Source organism: Hippocampus comes, unplaced genomic scaffold (assembly GCF_001891065.2).
Source record: "Hippocampus comes isolate QL1 unplaced genomic scaffold, H_comes_QL1_v1.1 scaffold135, whole genome shotgun sequence".
In the NCBI taxonomy this organism is placed as follows: domain Eukaryota; kingdom Metazoa; phylum Chordata; class Actinopteri; order Syngnathiformes; family Syngnathidae; genus Hippocampus; species Hippocampus comes.
The window spans coordinates 1,221,427-1,241,797 of record NW_017805583.1 but is presented as its reverse complement, the minus strand read 5'-3'; the positions used below and the strand labels follow the sequence as shown (position 1 = coordinate 1,241,797).

The following is a 20,371-nucleotide window of genomic DNA, read 5'->3' as shown; positions in this document are numbered from 1 at the left end:
AAGTCCCAACTCTATTCAGGTCATCAGTCTTGGCAGGAGCCAAAACACCCCCTATGCCCCAACCGATGCCAAAATGTAGCAATAGTCTTTGTCTTTTAAAGACAACAAAAAGAGTCACAGCCTTTGATAAGATGATTTGGCACACACAAGCCACTGCAGCTCCATATGCCCATTAACAAGTGCCTCATATACAGACCATTGAACAGTGTGTGTGTGTGTGTGTGTGTGTGTGTGTGTGTGTGTGTGTGTGTGTGTGTGTGTGTGTGTGTGTGTGTGTGTGTGTGTGGTCTGGGCCGCCCACAGAAGTGGATGTCTCCATGATGACAAGGAGAGGTGAAAACCTGAATGGGCCTTAGACAATTTGCTGTGCCCATTCTGTGCCTGTGGTCAGCAGGAGTGGGGGCACTCATGAAGGAAACTTTGCGAAGTCATCACGAAGTGACGAAAGGTTCCTTGTCATGCAATTACTGCATCAAATTAAGACTCAACACAAAGTCTATCTGGGCTGAATTGGGTAAAAGACGGACAGAGCGTATTTAGTAGTCACACGCCCACAGCCTTTGACAGGCTCTCAAAATGACCATGAAGTCAAAGTAAACCATAAAATATGTGGTGCTTTTATTTTGAAATGGATACTTTTCTATGCACACATATGGATGCTAGTACAAGTGAAGTAGCGAGAAAGAGCAACCAATTGTGTCTGCAGTTTTTCAAATTTACCAACGTTCTCACTAAATGAAGTGACTTTTCTGAACATTATAGCAACCCCCCCCCCCCCAAAAAAAAAGAACAAGCAAAAAAGACGATAGTGGTCCAAATTCATATACTGTATGTGTTGGGTGTATTATAAGTCACCATTGTATCATTATCCATCACTGTCACTAATATTATAATTCATGATTCTTTTCGGCATGTATTTGGAAATCCTGACTTGTCTGTTGTGAGTTGGCGTTTGGTGCACAATATTAATGTTAGAAAGTGCAAATTTGGACTTGACACTTTGCTGTTTAAAATTTGTATTTCATAATGATAACTACATATATTTTAAACCAGGACTATTCTTTTTCAAAATTGATTAAAAAGATTCTCAAAAAAGTTCAGGCTAGCATGGCCCTCAGCAAGAGGTCCAGTTTGTCTTAAGGCCCCTTTTGCAAAATTAATTGTCCACACCTGATTTAGCCATTATCATTCAAACACACACCGATTGAGTTTTTCCTTTTTATACCTCAGCCATTCCCCAAATCAGTTAATAACTCGTTCACAATTCCAGTGTTTGTGTTAGTTTGGAGCGCACAAGTTGGTTGGTATGGTTTATGAGCTTACTGGTTAACGTGCCAGCCCATCAGCTTGCTAGTTAGCCAAGTAATTAGCCAGTTTCAGGACAGCTCCACGTAAATTCAACCTCGGGGCACAGTTTCCTACTATAAAGTTAGCACAATTTACATGTATGTGCAAAGAATGCCAGCTCGCACTCTGTGAATGGGGGTGAGTCAAACCTCAAACTGTCGTTATCACAGAAATGCAGCAGTTTCCAGTAAATTAGGTCTGCCACAAATAGATTTTGGCGCCAACTGTGGACCCTTGCTGTGGGTTTTAGGTTTTATTTACATTGGATACAGAATGGCAACATCACAAGTATGCCAATCTATAACTTCCTGATAACATTTGTTTTCCTACACATCAAGTTGGGGGACTCACACAGAGAGTTGCCAGCATTGCTTCCACTTAAATGTGATAGTTGGCCATAAAACAAAGAAGACACACCGTTGAAGAAGACTGTTTGGCAAAAACACTACGCATGTAAGTCAACCAGCGCATTTTAGGGAACCTAATTCATTTTTCAACTTTATTCATGCACACGCACTTACGTTAGTTACCCGGCTGCCTCGACCAGTTAGGATGGACAGATAGGTGGTCCACGTGGATTTTTACAGCATGTTTATTATAATAACAAACTGTCCATGACTTTTAGTCTTTACTCATACAGTTTTACTTGCTTTCTTACATTCATTTTTGTTCATCGACCTTGGACAAAAACGGTGGAGTATCTTCATGGGGCCAACACACAAAGGCACCACCCATACATCCAATACCCAAAGCATTGCCAACACGTGCGGGAATTGATACACACAGTTCTCTATAAAATGCTCGGAGTAAAGTCCAAAGTCATAACATTTCTTGATAGTCGAATATGTGCTTGTAAATCGAGCTATCAGCCTGCAAACACTGCACACTGTTTGCCCAATTTATTTTTTCAATTTATTGTCAGCACAGTATTAAAGGTATTGGTAATCTAAAACATATTCTTAGAGATTGTACTATAATGTATTAGAATTATGTTCATGTGTCAAAGCATATGGGGTGATTATTGAATGTGTGGTAGAGATGTAGTTGATTTGACTCAGCTTTCGGGAACAAAAACACAACGTTGAAACAACACATAATTGTAATTTGACCAACAATTGGGTAAAATATTTAACTCACCCGTTGGAATCAATCACCCAACCCATCCTCCATCCATCCATCCATCCATTTTCCGATCCGCTTCATCCTCACAAGGATCGCGGGGGTGCTGGAGCCAATTCAAGGTGTCTTCGGGCAGTTGGCGGGGGACACCCTGAACTGGTTGCCAGCCAATCGCAGGGCACACAGAGACAAACAACCATCCGCTCTCACGCTCACACCTAGGGACAATTTAGAGTGTTCCATTAACCTGCTGTGCATGTTTTTGGAATGTGGGAAGAAACCGGAGTACCCGGAGAAAACCCACACAGGCACGGGGAGAACACACAGGAAGGCCAGAACTGGGATCGAATCCACGACCTCTGCGCTGTGAGGTCGGCGAGCTAACCACTGGACCACCGGGCCATCCGAACCCAGTCAAATTAACTACTTTTTTCGTGGTGTTATAATAACCCAACTGCACGCTGAAAAATAAACTAAATTGGGTTATTTTTGTCCCCGTTGTTTTTCGTGATATGTCCACACCCAGCAGATTTGTGTGACACACCCTTGGAGACGCTGAAGAATGAAAGTTGGAATGCAAATTGCTTGAATCTGTTCAAATGTCAGGCTAATTTGATCAAAAAAATATCGACGCCAAGATAAAAATATATATTTGACAAAACAAGTACAAATAAACCACCAAAAGAAATGTGTTTTGGACCGATGAAACCAAGGTTGAACTTTTTGGCCATAATTCCAAAAGGTATTTAGGGCACACACACAACACTTTTTATCACCAAAACAACACTTATTGTGAAGTGGTGTGTGTGTGTGTGTGTGTGTGTGTGTGTGTGTGTGTGTGTGTGTGTGTGTGTTCATCTAAGAGAAAAAAAAGATAATGCTGGAAAAATAAAGCATTACTATATTAAAATATTGCTTTTAAAAAAGTTTGTTTTTTTTTTTTTTAAATCCCGTACTTTTACAACAGTATCATATGAGCAGTCCTCCAGAAATGAAGGACAAGAAAGATGCAGTCTCCATGCCCTAAATGAGTCCAACACTCTGGTCATATGTAATACTTTCAAGGTGCAACACATTGCTCTCTTCCTACATAAACTGTATTCACGCATGCACAGGCAGGAGCTTGTATAAAATAAAATGATTAATTTGGGTGGGCATTATTTATCAAACTATGGTACATACAGTATGTGACCTTGAGCTTTCTTCTCTGACCAAAGCAGGTATTGTAAATGTACATGGTATAATCTCACTGAATTTTTTCATGGTTACAAGGGTGGTTTCTCATCCAATGCTTTTGCCTTTTGGGAAACGGGGATGAACTATTACAGGTGTATCGCCCCAGCAACCTGGGTGGCCGCAACATCCTCTAATTAAATGCCCTATTGAATCATGGCATTGAAAGAAAACCACAGATTTAAAAACGTGCTGTAGTTGTAATTCTACACCAGCGAAGCATAAGGTTTTCAAAAATGGGAATACCGTATTGTGATAGCTGCTAGGATACCTGTCAAGAGGCTTTGGTTGGAGTTTTGATGCCTTCCGGAGTGTTCAGTGTGAAGACTTGAAATTGCTCATCGGTGTGAAAGTGAGTGTTTGTCGACAGTTCACAGTGTGTGCTCTGCGACTGACTGGTGACCAGTCCAGACTGTCTTGTTCAAAGTCATCTTAGCCCTTCTCTCACATGGGACTCCAATAAAGATAAGCACTAGAGAGAACATATGGCTACATTTCATCACTGCTAATCGAATCTGACTTTTATCATCGCAAGTTTGACGGTCGCTTGTTCAACTGCATATTTTTTTTATACTCCCAACAGACATTTGTACTATAATCAGTGAAATCGAATCATCTGGTGAATGATTGTCCATTTGTTGGTCTTGGTTTTTATTGCACACACTCTAGCTGGACTTTATATTCAACTTGAACTGTGTGCACTCAGATGGGCATGTTTTTTTTTCTTTTTTTATTAGCTCAAGGCAATTGCAGCCTTCTTTATATGCAGTTAGTAGGTGGTGCAGATAGCTCAGCCGTTGAAGTAATGCTGACCTATTTTTTTTTTTTTTGAGAGGCGTCTAAATTAATTTAGCATGTAACAGGATCATCTTAACCCGATATGGTGTTTTGTGTCAAAGTATTTGCATAATTGGGATAATTCTGAAAGAATTGCCCACAAAAGTTCCTTTAAGATTATCTTGATCCTTTTTTTATGAGACTGTCGAGCAAAGAGTACACAGTCTGTGCACTGACCTAATACCCACACTCATTTCCATATCAACAATGATCTCTATACTCTGGCTTTGAATGTTGACATTTTACCAAGTGGCTTTATTAAGTGCCAGTGTTGACGTCTTATTTACTGAAATGGCGTCATTAGTCAGACGGATCATAACAGCCAATCTAATAAATCACCAAAAGGCCCGCAGGTACGTGCTTGCGTGTAAGTTTCTGTGGCAGCATGGTACTATTAGGTCGAGCTGGCAGGTTGAGACATGTTTCCATTTAGCAGCAACAGATAAATATGGCCTTGACACATGAGATGTTCCAGACTCAACCACAACCTGCCTGGCTCTCATCCAGGTAGCATTTGTTCAACGACAGCCAAACAATTTGTAATGAAAGGAACAAACTCTCTCTCTCTCTCTCTCTCACTCAGTCATTTAATGTATTTGAGTGAGTGAGTGAGTGAGTGAGTGAGTGAGTGAGTGAGTGAGTGAGTGTGAGAGCTAGAGAGAAGTAGAAATAGACAGAGAGACAGAGAGAGACAGAGAGACAGAGAGAGAGAGAGAGAGAGAGAGAGAGAGAGCGAGAGCGAAGGCAGAGCCAGGCATGCTGACAGAGGCTTATACTGTACAGTGCTGTCTGAATGCTCTATTTACCTTTGCAACAAAGAGCATCAGATAGCGTGTGTGTGTGTGTGTGTGTGTGTGTGTGTGTGTGTGTGTGTGTGTTCCTTAGGCTCTGACTCTGCAGTTGCATGGAATAGACAGTCAATCAATCTATATTATTGTACGAATATGGATGCTTACATGCACAAACTTGCAAAAAAAAACAAAACATGCAAACGTATGAAAACTTACGGAAAATTAAAACTCATAATGGACTGAAAGAGTGAATTTGAGTGTCAAGCCATCACTACCATTATACTTTTTATAGACTGTCCAGTCATTTTTAAGAGTTTTTTTTCCTCCATGAAACTGGCCCTACAAGTGTCAAAAATGTTTACCACTACACGCTAACTTGAGGAGTTAAAATTTGTCACAGACACCCATCTATTTTACTTTACCATTAATTGCCACAAAAAATGGGAAAACAGGTTTCGCACTAACATGACAACAAATGTAGAGACAGTAAAACACTTAAAATGTGATCACAAGCGACAGCACATAGCTAGCTCGCTTACAAGCAAAGGCTGCAAAAAAATAATGTGAAGTCTAATTCCTGGACTTCAGTCTGGAGATCTTCTCTCACGATAGTGTATGTATTTATCTTCAAGTTCGGTGACAAATAAGAAAACTGATAAAAAGTGGAGACTAAGTGTGGAGTAGTGTGCTAGCATATCTTTGTAGGGCTCTCACAGTTGCTCTGTGTGCTCTGCAGGCTGCAGAACACACATGTCTGCCTGTGAAGATTTAGTGTTTGTGTTTACAAGTTGTTGCCTAGCCCCACACAAAAGTCCTTAATTTTTCCACACATTTTTCTTCTGTTGACATTCGTGCAAGTGCTCATGTCTGAATTCTTCCTCCAACTGTAACGGACATTGTGGTGAACAGACACACTCTTTTTCTGTCTTTTCTAGTGTCCCATTGTGCGTATGATGACCACTTTGCACTTGCTGCCAGACGGCTGATGTGCACGCTGTTCCATTTATTCCATTCGGTATGAGTTCCACTTACATGTGTGAGTTCCATTTACATGTATTGCCGTCAATAAACACACACACACACACACACACACACACACACACACACACACACACACACACACACACACACGCTCGCACACGCGCACACACACAGTTCCAATCCAAATGGTGACCCCATGGCAGCAAGCGAAAAACAAACAAGTCTACAAATAAGCAGCTTCTGCGCTTGTTTGTTGTAATGTATGGAAATAGCGGCAGAGCTCCTCATACAAGCACTCCTTGAAACACATCTCCACTGTTGCTGTTGGTTGATCTGCCGAATGCGTGCTTGCTGAGTTTGAATGGGTTCAATCTGAATGTTACAGTAATTAATTTGTATTCAAAGTAATTCAACTCATGTTGTGCTCTTCGAAAGCACTTGAAACATACTATTTACACATCTTATTTGCACCGTATGTTGAGTCCATTACAGAAATGACTACTATTTAAATAAAGCCGCCTCGCCTTCAATTGAATATTTGGTTACAATCATAAACCACCACCCAAATTCCTACAGTATGGAGCTCAATGTGCCAATTTGGGACTTGCATTTCATCTTGAGTGAATAAGCATGCTTTATGCAGCTAAACCTTGAGTGGTCACTACTTAAAAGCACCCTTGAGTAGCCCAAACATTCAGATAGACATGACTGTACATTAGATGAGGAAGAGATAGAAGAAGCGAGCCAGGCTCAGAAAAATAAAATAGTATCTCTCACACAAATCTTTCTATACCCAAAGAAAAGGGACATAATGAGAAACAGACCAGAGAGGCAGGACGTGGGGATAGTGCAATAGAAAGCAGTGATATTGAGGACATCCAGTCCAAGTACAGTAAATCCAAGAAAATCTGGCAACGCTGCGATCAAATGAATATTCCCACACAGGAAGGACTTGGTCGACTTCAAGGACACGGCGTCCCAGTAAATTTACACTCTTGCTTACACCACCGAGCAGAGAAGCACCTACATTGTATGGAATATGAGTATTTGTGCAACAGCAAAATGGATTTTCATTTTTTCTTAAGCATGTCCCACATGCTTAAAAGACTTAAGCGAGCTGTGTGAGAAAAGTTCCAGAACTGGTGTCACAAACGATCCATTTCAAACACAAACTTCGGCTGGATGTTATGAGGGGGAAAAAAAATAATCCTGATTATTTTGATTGAGATTGAAATTGCAATTAGTAAAATGATTCTTCGTTGAGTTCGAAACTTAATATTTCTTCAACTACTAAAACTTAACTACTCACAATTGAGAGATTCATCAAGTGTACACTGTCTATTAATGTAGAGGTTTCGCCGGCAAATGGTACATATACATTTTAATGTTCTTTACTTGAACATTGTGCACCTATATGTATAGAATTCCAAATAAACCAGAGAGTACTACAAGTGTTCCTTGATAACATTGAGTGAAATTTAGTTCAATCCTTTCACAAGAGAGGGAATGAACAAAACATTTTTCACAAATAAAACATGCCAAGATCAGAGTAATGAGAGCTGAGGAAATGGAAGTAAGTGGGACCACTGCAGCCGCAGCTGTGAGCTTGCCCAGTCATTCCTGAAAGTTGTGTGCTACTTCCTCGTGGTTCCTGCACTGAGGCGAGGGAGTTGGTAGAGCAAGAGGGAGGGGAATGGGGCATTATGTGTCTGTCAGAGAGCGCCTGGAGGTTTCAGGAATTCAGTAAAACAAATAGAAAAACCTCTCAGCACGCCAGCTGACTGGACGACATGTATGTGAGGAGGCAGAGAAGTACTCACACAAGAAGACAGAAAAAGAGAAGTCAAGGGAGACACACACACACACACACACACACACACACACAAACAAACACACACACACACACACACACACACACACACACACACACACACACACACACACAAAAGACACCTGTGTTTAAAACTGAAGGTCAAGGGTTGTGCAGAGTGAGAGCGACCAACCTCCTTCCCCTCATTTCGAACACTCAACATATCATTCCTGTCTTGGAATCACTCAAGTGCCTACAAGGAATTAGTGTTACGGCGTACGCACACATCCAGAGGCATGTCTGTGGGAGGTTTAGTCAGAGTGGACAAGGTGCTGAATTGAATTTCCACTGAAAAAGAACCGCAATGAGACATACTTTCCATTGCCATCAACGACGGACAGCCACTGCCAATTCTCTAAATAGTTTACAGAACTCACAAAAGGCAAACAAGCAGACAGAGCTGCAAACACACAACCAGAAAACAAATGGAGTCATAGGCACGGATGGGTGCCAAAGAACTCTCGCACCAGTTTACATGAGCGTTTGCACTGTGTACATTGAAAATATGCACAAGGACTTCAGTTCTCCACAGCTCTTCCTGAGATCTCCATTGCAAATGTTTGGTCCAGCAAAACAAAACTGGGAAAAAATATGCCTCTTCTTAACATACAGTATATTTTTGAGAATACATCACATGAGCACTAAAACAGGGACACACTGAAGGGAGACCACGATTTTAACTAGGATGTGATCAACATGATCAGAGATCGGGGCCGATCAGGTGGTTTTCAGCTGATTGGGACAAAAACATTAGTATCCTTCATTTATACATCACAAGGTGACCAAATAATCAAGCGCCACAATAATGATCATTTGTCTATGGAATTGTTATAAGTAGACTTCCGCATTATATTGTATACTTATTAACATTAGAAAAGAAAAAAAAAGAAATATGGTTCAATTTACAGCAAATAATAACTTTATTAACATTGTTTTTTAGTCTGTAACAGAAACCATATGAAATGCACCAATTTGCCTGAAATAATTTTTTTTTAAATCCTTGTTTAAACATTTTTGACCATCTTGTTGCACCATTTGAACCACCGCATCATTCTAAAAACAACATTAACTCAGGAACAGAATATATACAACACTTTAGTCCACAAAATAAAAATGAATAAAACAATTTGTGCTGATTCTCTCTCTCTCTCTCTCTCTCTCTCTCTCTCTCTCTCTCTCTCTCTCTTTTTTTTTAAATTATTTTTTTTAATCAAAATGAGGAAGTCAGGATTAATGGCTACGATGAGCACGTTTTGCAGTGCACAACTTTTCCAGCGGCTTATCAGCATGATTGAGGTGTGATGTGTTTAAGTGGCGCCTTGATTTATTTGGCTTTATGCTGTCCGCTGCCAGCATTTTTCGGCACAGTAAACACACCGGTCTTTCCTCGTCTCCCACTGTACTCACAGTGAAGCCAAGCGCTACATACATTTCGTCATATTTGCTTGTCTTAGCTTTCGGGTGACTTTTTTTGGTCTCATTATCTTCACGTCTCTACGCCTTTCTTTTCATCTTGTCTCTTGAGGGTTTGTTTCCTGCACTTCATATCACCTACTCGGTGCAAAAACGAAACAAAACAAAAACAAAAACAAACAAAAAAAACACAACAACACCGTAGAACAGGGGTCTCAAACTCAGTTCCTGGAGGGCCGCTGTCCTGCATGTTTTCCAAGTCTCCCTGTTGCAACACAACTGATTCAAATGATCAGATCATCAGCAAGCTCTGCGGAATTGTATCAGGTGTGTTGCAACAGGGAGACTTGGAAAACATGCAGGACAGCGGCCCTCCAGGAACTGAGTTTGAGACCCCTGCCGTAGAACGAATACTCCCCGCGCACTCTCTGACAATGAGGGCGCCATTGCCAACTACTGTAGTGGATGCGCAATTACACTTGATTCTCTTCTCTTCAGCAAAAAAAGCATGTTCCGCAGAGTCACACGCACCCCCCCTGGCATCGCATCACGCACTGCTATTTGAAAAGGACTTTATTAGCTTTGACATGAGACAATGTTATGTTTTGTCTTTTGAGGCAAGCAGTAAGAATCACATGTGCGCTCTTACACACACACACACACACACACACACACACACACACACACACACACACACACACTGTGATGTGCCCTGTATGTGAAAACAGTTTCAAAATTGGCCATTCATTGAAGGCGTGCCTTATGCTCCGAAGCACCTTATAGTGCGGATAATACGGTATATTATATGCCATATACACAAATTTATTTATCATATATGCATGTATGTATGTACACTTGTATATTAATTTCAGACCATTTCATTCATGCTCTTTTTGGGCGTTTTTTGTATTGCGGAGATATCTTCTCGGGACTCGGTTTTGGCAGATCCTTAAAAACCAAAGACTCGGATTCAGGTGCCAAATAACGGTGATCGGGACATCCCTAATTATAATGTATGCAAACGCTTTGGTTGCTGTCAGAGAAGCATTGCGGGAAAAAGTGAAAAGGGCTCTGGTTCAGCTGGATCAACTGATATTCAAATGTCTAGTTGGTTTATTGAGGGGGGGAAAAAATCACAGACCTTTACCTCTGTTCATCATTTACAACCCCCCTGCACCTCTTCCAGTCCCCCGCTTCATTTCCTGGTCCACACGGCACTCTTAATAGGCCGTCTGGGAATTAAAACGTCAACAAAATTCCTGTTTTGCCTGGCCTACTTATTCTGAGTCATACTTATGTCACTTTGAGAGACATTCATTTTGAACCTATTGACCTTAAAACTAAAAACTTACTGTGCAGACTTGAATCTTTGCCATGGCTTCTAATTTAAGACTACAACCCCTGCACATGGAAATAAACAACTTCCCCGCTCATGATGACCTTGAACTTGAATGAAACGTAATGTTTGGAGGCTGAGACTAACATCAAGCAGGTGTATTCATTCCTCAGATTGCAATCTGAACCCACCACTTCGCCGCAAAACTCATTAATAAAGTATGCAGGTTATAATTAACCTCAGACATGCATTTTGTACTGACAGAAATACCTTGACTGGAAGTGCAAAAGAGATCAGTGACAAGAACAGACCCTGGATGATACATCTGATAAATAGTTTGGCCACACATTACTGTAAACTGGTATGTTACTGGAACTAGCGCTGGCTGGCTCCATGTGCAGATCATTAACTACGATGATGATGATGTTGATGATGAAGGGCTTTCAAACTCCATGAACAAGCAGGCCACTGTCCTAATCTTAGACACACAAATGGAAATGGGCACAGGCATATACCATCCTGCCACGGGCACTGTTCCACACAACACTCACACCATTGAGTCCACACACACGTACCATGAGAAATCATGTGCTAGCAATCACCAGGCCTAAAATTAGCAAAAAAAATGGGGCAGATGTTCAACAGGAGAATTCCAAAACATCCATGTGCAACACACAACGCACCGCTAAGTGCAACTGATTTACGATATTCCAAATGTGCAAAACAACAAATACAATCCATCAAAATATTCTCCAATTTATTGCAGATGTCTTGCCCTGTTCACCAAGCGACAAAGCCTCTAAACTATCTATATGTGGACAGCATCTTGCATCCAGCAAAACCACATACAATTTTACTGACGAGTGAAATGCCACAACTGCATAAAAGTGCTTTGGAGAAAAATAACTAGTCCCTGAAAACCGTTTGGCTTTCAACAGTGTGGCACAAATGTTCCCATTTTGGTGAGGGTAGTTTGCACTTACATATGTGCCACTGGAGGGTTCTCTGGGTGGTAGCGACCCAGGACTGAGCACAGGTGAGTTGGCCGGACTGCAGAGCTCAGGGAAGGGGTTGGGGATGGCAGGGAGAGAGGAGGTCCTTAGCTGTTGCTGCTCCTCACGCAGCCTCCTGGACAATGAGAAGAGGACACCAACGCAGTGAGTACATTTGCAGGCGCAATGTCGAGCTACCTCCATTGTTTGACTTCGACTTTAATTGGAATTCTCTCCATGTCTCGGTCTATATTCATTGGGGGAATTAGTGAGAAGACATCTTGCCAGATAACATACCGAAGAGTCAACAATATAAAGTGGTTTCCAACCTTTTCTCCGCCACGCACCGCCAAACATTCACTTGGGCAATGCTCCGACAATAAACACAAATCCACTGTTTTTATTTCTTATTTAGTCAACAGTATTGAATGACTTTTGAGCCTTAGCAATGTCATTGGCCACCAAGTATAACGCTCTCGAGGCACTTACATTTGTTGACGTATCAGATTGAAGGATTCAGTGATTCAATGGAGAGCCGCTTGCCGCATTGTGAGCAGAGTAGGCTTGGTGCGTGGCCTGGTGGTTGGGGGACCACTTTGGCGATATGCAGTACAATAATGAAAAGCATACTTTCCATTTGTTTTGACTTGGCCTTCATCTAATTTTCCAGTGATTTATGACTCTTAAAACATTTGATAAGTATTAACTACAAACACACTAATGGAACAGATTGGTGCATTCTTCAGTCAAAATATGAATGATTACATTTGTTTCTTTGCTATCTTTCAAATTAAACTACCATGGTAAGACATAAAGCATGTCCCAAAGGAATTTGAAACTGGCGGACAATAACTCAAGTGCCGCTGCAGACAAAATACATATTGCAACTGGTTGTTAGAGAGATGCTAGACTGCCCTTGAGCAAGGCACCGAACCGCTGAAAGGCAGCTCAGAGGTAAAGGACTTCCACTTAACACACCCTTGATCACGTGCTTGTCTGAATTCTACAATTTCTTGATGAGCCAGCACAGCTTTAACAGGTCATATTTGAGACGCGTGACTACATCGATGTACTGGTACTTTAAAATACGTTGTTTCAGCCCCGGGCAGCATGCTCTCTCGTTTTCCTCAAATGTCCAAAATAGGCACCCTGCAATGAATCTCATAACGTCTCTTGTTTTGTTATCTGTCATAATAATATTCTTCTTCCGGGCTACATTCTGCAGTGAAGGCTGAAGGAAGTGCAGACAGTGTGGTCTTACTAGTATCTGACGATGAAATATATGTTCAATTTCCAATTGCATATCCTGGGTGCTTAATTTGTGTCAAATGAATCCAGCCACACTATGGTGTTTATGTTTTGATTTAATCCATTTGCAGTGAAACTCAGCGCATTATCTTTGCCTCTGCCGGGTAACGCTAATATTACCAAATGGCGTGACGGTGAGAATGACTCGCTTAAAAAATGTTTTGTACTAAATTAAAATATGAACTGACATTTATGGTAATGACACGATACAGCTTTCTGAATAGTGCAAAATGGGTATAACTTTGGAATAACCCGCCAGGTCTGAAGAAAGATGGGGGGGGGGGGGGGGGGGGAGATTAGAAGGTCTTTTCTGTGGAGCACCCAAGCTCATGTCTGTTTCTGTCTGATCTTGCCATAATGAACAGTCTCCAAGCCAGGAGAAATCACAGACCCCTGCAGCCTGCTGGCTAATTTTCTGCAATATTTATCACACATCAATATTAAATAAGACATCTCTTTAAAGCATTTTTTTTTAAATTGGGCGCACGCACTATAAGCTTGTGGCACAGAAGAGGGATGATGGTTTGACAGCTGATCATAAACTTTTCAGGATTTAATCTTTTTTGGCGGCGAATAGTGCGTTCAGAAAGCCATTGTGGGAGACTCTCTCTTTTCGACTCGTTCTCCCTGCCTCTATCATTTCGCTGGAGAACCCAGCGAGTTCAAAAGGGAGCGGGCCTTTTGATGTCGTCCCATCTGAGCTAGCGAACAGGGTTATCCAGAGGTCAGCTCTGAATAATATGAACTTCAGGGCCTGAGTCGGTGCTTGTGTGAGTGTGTGTCTGTGTGTGTGTGTGCTTGTGAGAAGAGGCGAGAGTCCTGAAAGACAGAATACTCTATTACCTGATCATTTCTTCTCTACTTCTGTCAAATACTCCGGACAGGGATAATTATTACAGACCGCTCTGCAGTGAATGTATATGATAAAGCCTATAATGAAAGCCTCAGGGAGAGTGTGCGCTACGACTATTGAAACCGAGAAATAGGCTTACACTTGATGATAAAATGAACGAGAATTGGACCTGATGGTGGTGTTTGAGACAAACAGGGCCTGACAAGGAGGAAGAGGGCATTGAAAGGCTACAGATGAAGGAATTAAAGGGAAACATTTATAAATAGGGAAGGGGGGGTTGTGATGGTCATAAATATGCCATCAAATCTGTCTATTAATTCATCAGATTCTAGCCACATTCAGTACAATCACTGGAATGTGAAAATAAAAGTTTATTCAATTAATTTGAATGCCCCTATAGTTTTACAATTTGGAATTCTACAAAACTCCTCTGAAATTAATGTGCCTCTGTAGTCACATAAAACTTGGGACTTCAAACGATATTACATTACATGAGATCTCAATGCATTGTGCAAAACCACACTTCAATAAACATCAAAGTTAGTTTCTTTCCCCTTTTGGATGAGTGGCTTTTTTGATGACTGACTGTTTGACCCAGGAACAGTCTTGGAAAGGTTTAAAAAAAAAAAAAAAAAGAAATCCGAGGCACGGAACTTGCATTCAACCTCTATGCTGTGTGCATCAAAACATATAAACATGTAAAACAAAAGTTCAACAAATAAACAAATGCAAATGTAGTCAAATGTCGATCCCTAGTTTGTGCTTTTACTTATTGATGGATGTTAATAATCAACAGCTTGTTGCTCTACCATTAAAGTGTCTCAATCATCTACTCCGCTGCATTAGTATCGTGGTCTTGAGATGCGAAAAGTTCATGTATGTGTACTAACGGATTCTTCACATGCCTGTGCGATCAACTCACACACGTCCGATGATGAAAGTTTGAATGAGTGGTATAGGATCCTTTTTGCCTTTGTCATTGATGAGGAACAGAAGTCAGCGACAATTCAGACAATGCTGAATATGTCTGTAGGAAAACCAAACCCACAGGTTACTGCCAGCACTACCACTACCCTGGAGAGGATTCCCCCACCCCCCACCCACAGATCTGCCGAGAACAGCAACAAGCTCACTGAATTGAAAGCTATTTTAAATTTTACGTACTACCCCATGCGTAGTTTTCAATTTCATTACGATTTGTAAATTTGAAATTCTTTGTTGTTCGAATGGTGTCGAGCTATCTTGACACTCCTCCTACTAGTTGATACTATAAGCGCTACTGTGTTTACAACAGTGTGCTACAGGCTAAGTGCTTATGTCCAAACAGGGTTATAACTTGTCCACTCTCGATATGTTTGCCCATCTGTATTTAGGCTGGCCACTGTCTGTTCAACTCACCGCACTGCCAGGATGTGCATGGGTTGTGAGCGTCGTAGGCTTGCTTGGGGTAGGTCGGTGGAGGAGGGCGGTTCTGATGAGGAATGGCTTAGCACGTGGTGACCCTGCCGCACGTGCGTGTGGTGTGTGCTGGGGCGATGGTGGTTGTGGTATTGCTGGGAAGAAGCTGAGGTCTGTCCGTTTTGAAGTAGCAATGTAGAATCTGTCTGCTGGCCACTGCAGGTGGAGTATAAGCTCTCCAGGGAAGAATTCATGTCATTCACCAGGGCCTCTAAATCAACATCATCCTCTGGAAGACAAGACGGGAAAAGGAAGACAAGGTTGAAAGTAATTTGTTGCAGAGAATGCAGATTCGCAACCATTTGGGAAAGGAATGTCATTGGGATTTTTTTTCCCCCTCAATTTTGCAATTGTGATTTAAAAAGTGATTATTTTTAGGTCCCCTTCATGTATTTGAAATGACAAACGAATGCATTATGTGTGAAATTTAAATAGTTTCTATGACACAACTTCAAGTTTTGTTTTCTTTTGCTGTCTTGTATTTTTTGATCAAGAGATTTTTATAACAATGTTTGTTTAATAGTTATTTTGATACGCATTATCCTCACGAGGGTCGAGGGCATGCTGGAGCCTATCCCAGCTGTCTTCGGGCAGTAGGCGGGGGACACCCTGACCCGGTTGCCAGCCAATCGCAGGGCACCCATAGACGAACAACCACAATCACACCTAGGTACAATTTAGAGCGTTCCATTAGGCTGCCATGCATGTTTTTGGAATGTGGGAGGAAACCGGAGTACCCACAGAAAATCCATGTGGGCATTGGGAAAACATGCAAACTCGCCCGAATCACACCTCCACACATTGAGGCCAACGTGCTAGCCAGTCAATCACCGTGCCGTCCAATTATCGTTCCATTTTTTGGGCGGGGAACAATATAATAAAACTTTGACATTTTTGCTGGTGCTGTGTGTTTTGAGCTTGTTGTTGGTGCTATTTATTGGCAAAATGTGATCCTTCCATAAAAAGTGCGCCTGAAGTACATAAAATCGTCTGCAAATGGCATCGGCTATCCCTGACAATTCATCACTCTCATTGACTGTTCGCTCCCGAATCAGAAATGGGAAGTGCCAAGAAAAAAGAGGCATTATATTGTAAATCAAGCTTATATAAATTATGTGATTTACTTAAATTCGTTCCTGTATTATAAGTGTGTTGGGCATTTCATGAAGTCATGACTGTGGATGGTATGTTAATTTAAACAATGACTTATTGGCCATGCTCCATCGCTACCCTATTATGGGTCATGGTCTCAACCTGGTCAATGGCTAACCCACTGAAAGATTTCAAAGTCGGCTATGAGTGCTTGTCTCTTGCTGCTCTTGTCGTCTCGGTTTAAGCATGTGTGTGTGTGTGTGTGTGTGTGTGTGTGTGAGATCAAGATAGTGATAGAGATAGAAAGACAAAAGTGAAGGTGGTGACATTAGATGCTTGGTCTTATAGCATGGTTAGAATTTTTTTTTTCGCCTCCAAATTGCATCCTTCGCAGTTTGAAAATGGCATTCTACAACATAGCGGTTTGAATTCGATTCATTGTTCAGCTCAAACACCAATTAATAAATTTGCAGCAGAACGTAAACCCAAAATTTGAAAGAATCTACATGCTTTCCTTTCGAATAGTTGAGGGATGATAAAAGATGTCAAGTCCCGGAAAATTGTTGGGGCTTTTCCCACTTCTATTTCAGTTTCTCAATCATTTCATTGTGGTCGGGATGTGAACCGTGAACCTCACCATTTTAAAGCTCAATAATCCCATAAAAGAAAAGCACAAAACACTCAACACATGCATGCACACACGCACTCATGCAGTTACTGCAGCACTGATTTAGCAGGATTTTCTTGACTCTGGACAAGAAGGTGCCCTGTGGGTAAATCCCCAGGATAACAGGTACAGGCACAAACCTGCCCGTAACACTTTTCAACTGTCAGCCCTGGGGTTCACTGCAATGGCATCATATTGTCAGCATCTGCTCAAAATTCACTGCGTGTATCGAACCTTCTGCTTTTGCAGGTCTTAAAAACCAGTAGTCAAATTCTTTTTTGGAAGGAGGAATCCATCTTCAAAGCCCTTGTGAAAACCTCCAGGCACATTTAAATTCATGAAGTGAATTTTTCAACTGACTCCAGAAGCATTATGTATCAGAGTTTGAAGTGAGAGCAATTGATGGGAAGTTCTCATTTAATTGCTTCATACTGTGCAAGTTTTTATCTCAAGGGGTAAACTGGGCACAAAACTTTGCTCTTTCTAAATTACAATCCGCAGTGGCGACTCTGATTAATAAATCTTCGTTAAAAAAAAAAAATGAAAAAATTTAAAAAAACTGGCTCATGAACTTAGTATCAAATCCCTGCAACCAGAGGCCACAAATCTAATGTCAACTACAATTATACCACTAGGGGGAGACAAGAACCACTTGTAAGTGGCAGAAGTTCTCAAACTGTGGCAGGAAACTTTACTGATATGAGGAGATTATCAAAATGTTAAATTCAACTATAAACCAGACTGACCCCCCCCTCCCCCCATGATGTGGATGTATAATACATTCATTTGAATGTAAATATATTGTTTATTTTTAAATACTGTCACATTGAGTCTTGTTAACAGCTACCAAGAAAAGGGAGTTTATAATAATATACTTCAAACAAAACATATCAAAACGTGACTGGATGGAGTAGCACAGCTCAGCCCCGAAACAGCAAAGTGTACAACAAAGAACCAGTCATAGGTCGGTTTTCTTGGAGGCGTTTTTCCCCTGAAAACGTGTCAGGTAGCTGAATCACAGGTGCCTGTAAATCACAGGTGGTTAATCCGTTGGTATTAATAGCAACATGTAAGCTGGAGCAGCTACTTATAGATAGCCTGGGGAGCTAAAGAGATGTAAACCACAGGACGCAGGGTGCATGCAAGGCCATTTATAGGGCTAAGGACAGAGCGAAAGTAGCAAGCAAGAGTTCACATTCTTTACATGACTGATCGGGCGATGTAAAAATTCAGCTGAGACTGCGTCAAATGACAACCATCGCACTGTGCTGAACGTTCATTGGGCTTGTTGCGACTTGTAACTTAAAAAACAAACAAACAAAAAAAAAATCATTGAACACTTTAGGTCAAACTAGCATGACTCCTACAAAGACAATTGCACAACTGCTTCTGTACAGAACAACCCACTCTTTTACCCATGGATCAAGGATTTGTGAGTCATTATCAGTCGCATGATCATAATCACCTTTGCATGTCGCAATAAGGCAAACAGAGGTTTGCGTCATGCGGGCTGTTGACACCGCAGCGCATGACGAGCACACGTGCGTGCGCACACACACACTCACACGTGCCTAAACCTAGACAAGAGCAGCAAGAGACAAGTTCTACCAACCGTTTGTCTTTGGCAGGCAAAGGGGAGCACGTAAACGCCTTTATTCATACCAAGCAAACACACAGCTGCCATGACACGCCTGACCTTACATTATTACAGCCAATCATTAGATCCTCTTAAAATATCAGAGCAGCTCAGGCAGCAGGGAGCACACAAAGCAGAGCTGCTGACAGTAGGAATTTGCGACCACGATGCAGTTGCTGAAACATATTTTGGGAGCAAGTCATGTGGCGAGGCCTCTTATTAAACTAGATACTCTGACTTGAACCTGTATTCAAACTCAGGATATTAAAATCGCTGTTCGAAGTCAGAGTCTAGAGGCGTCTGGTGTAATGGATTGATCAACATGATGGAGCGTAAAACTATTGCCGGGACAGCTTTCTGTGCGGCAACTTTCTGTGCGATCTCTTGGACAAGAGGAGTTAAATCAAATGGGGTTGAAAATACTGTTTAGTGACTGTTTTTTATAGCGCACAAGGATGCGGTCCTTGTTCTGCTGGGTTAAAGCCTTCCAGAAAAGGCCACGTTTCCATTTAAAAATCCATGTAACTGTTCCTCAGTTGCCTCAGATATGAATCTTGACTGAATTAAGACGCTGCCTCATCATTACTGGCAGCACAACCAAACCTGCAGCGGAGTTAACCATTTTTTTTCTTACTCTTTGTATTAATATTCTGTGAAAGTTTCTAACATGTACGTCAGCTGCCATCCAGACTGAATGGTCTGCCCTGCGTCATTGAACAGATTGCTGTACATACAAACTGAGGTGAGCCAATAGGTTTCAGATGTCATCTAGATATTTAAGAATAACGATTCTGGACAAATGGCTGAGACATGGAAGCAACATTAGAGAAAAAAATGGGAAATGACAAATCTATCAATGAAGAAGGCAATAAGGTACAGCGCCTCTGAATCTACCTTATCAAGCTCTTTGTCAGCTCACGTTCGTATTTTCTTCCATCCATAATTGTGTTTTTTGCCAAGCCAAGTTTTACAGCTATGTTATCCACACAGCTGCAGAGTCTAGATTTTAAAAGCATTCTTGTAACGAAATGCAAATAAAGAATGGGGTACATTAAAAGAGTAAGCAAAACAACTCACAATTATGATTTTTGTTCCTCAGCTGAACGCATGTCCTGGTCATTAAAAAGGAACATTGCCACAACTAAGTGCAGCCGCACGCTAAAATCTCTCATCTACGTTCTTGCAATTTCTGTTGATCTAACATTTCATCCAATAACATCCATGACCGTGGCCCATGCCTTCTTGCCCAAAATTGTATCACTTCTCTGTCGAGAGGCAGCACCGAATATAGAGTAAGTTCCTCATTAAAAGGACAAGTGTCATTATTGTTTTCATGGGCTATGTCCATTTAGTCCTATGACGTTTCCCTTCTCTTTAAGAACATATAATTGGTGAAATTGGGGGGGGGGGGGGAAATCCTCCAACACCCCCTATTGTC

The 20,371-nt window shown here is 41.4% G+C and overlaps 1 protein-coding gene across 4 annotated transcripts in view; it reads right to left on the bottom strand.

The window, feature by feature from the left end:
* grb10b (growth factor receptor-bound protein 10b) overlaps positions 1–20,371 on the bottom strand; it is a 75,236-nt gene that overhangs the window by 27,343 nt on the left and 27,522 nt on the right. For all 4 annotated transcript variants that reach the window (XM_019880036.1, XM_019880034.1, XM_019880035.1 and 1 more), the window contains 2 exons: positions 15,479–15,767; positions 11,911–12,055 (listed from right to left, as the gene is read on the bottom strand). In XM_019880036.1, coding sequence (XP_019735595.1) covers positions 11,911–12,055; positions 15,479–15,767 — 434 coding nt within the window. The remainder of the gene's footprint in view (positions 1–11,910; positions 12,056–15,478; positions 15,768–20,371) is intronic.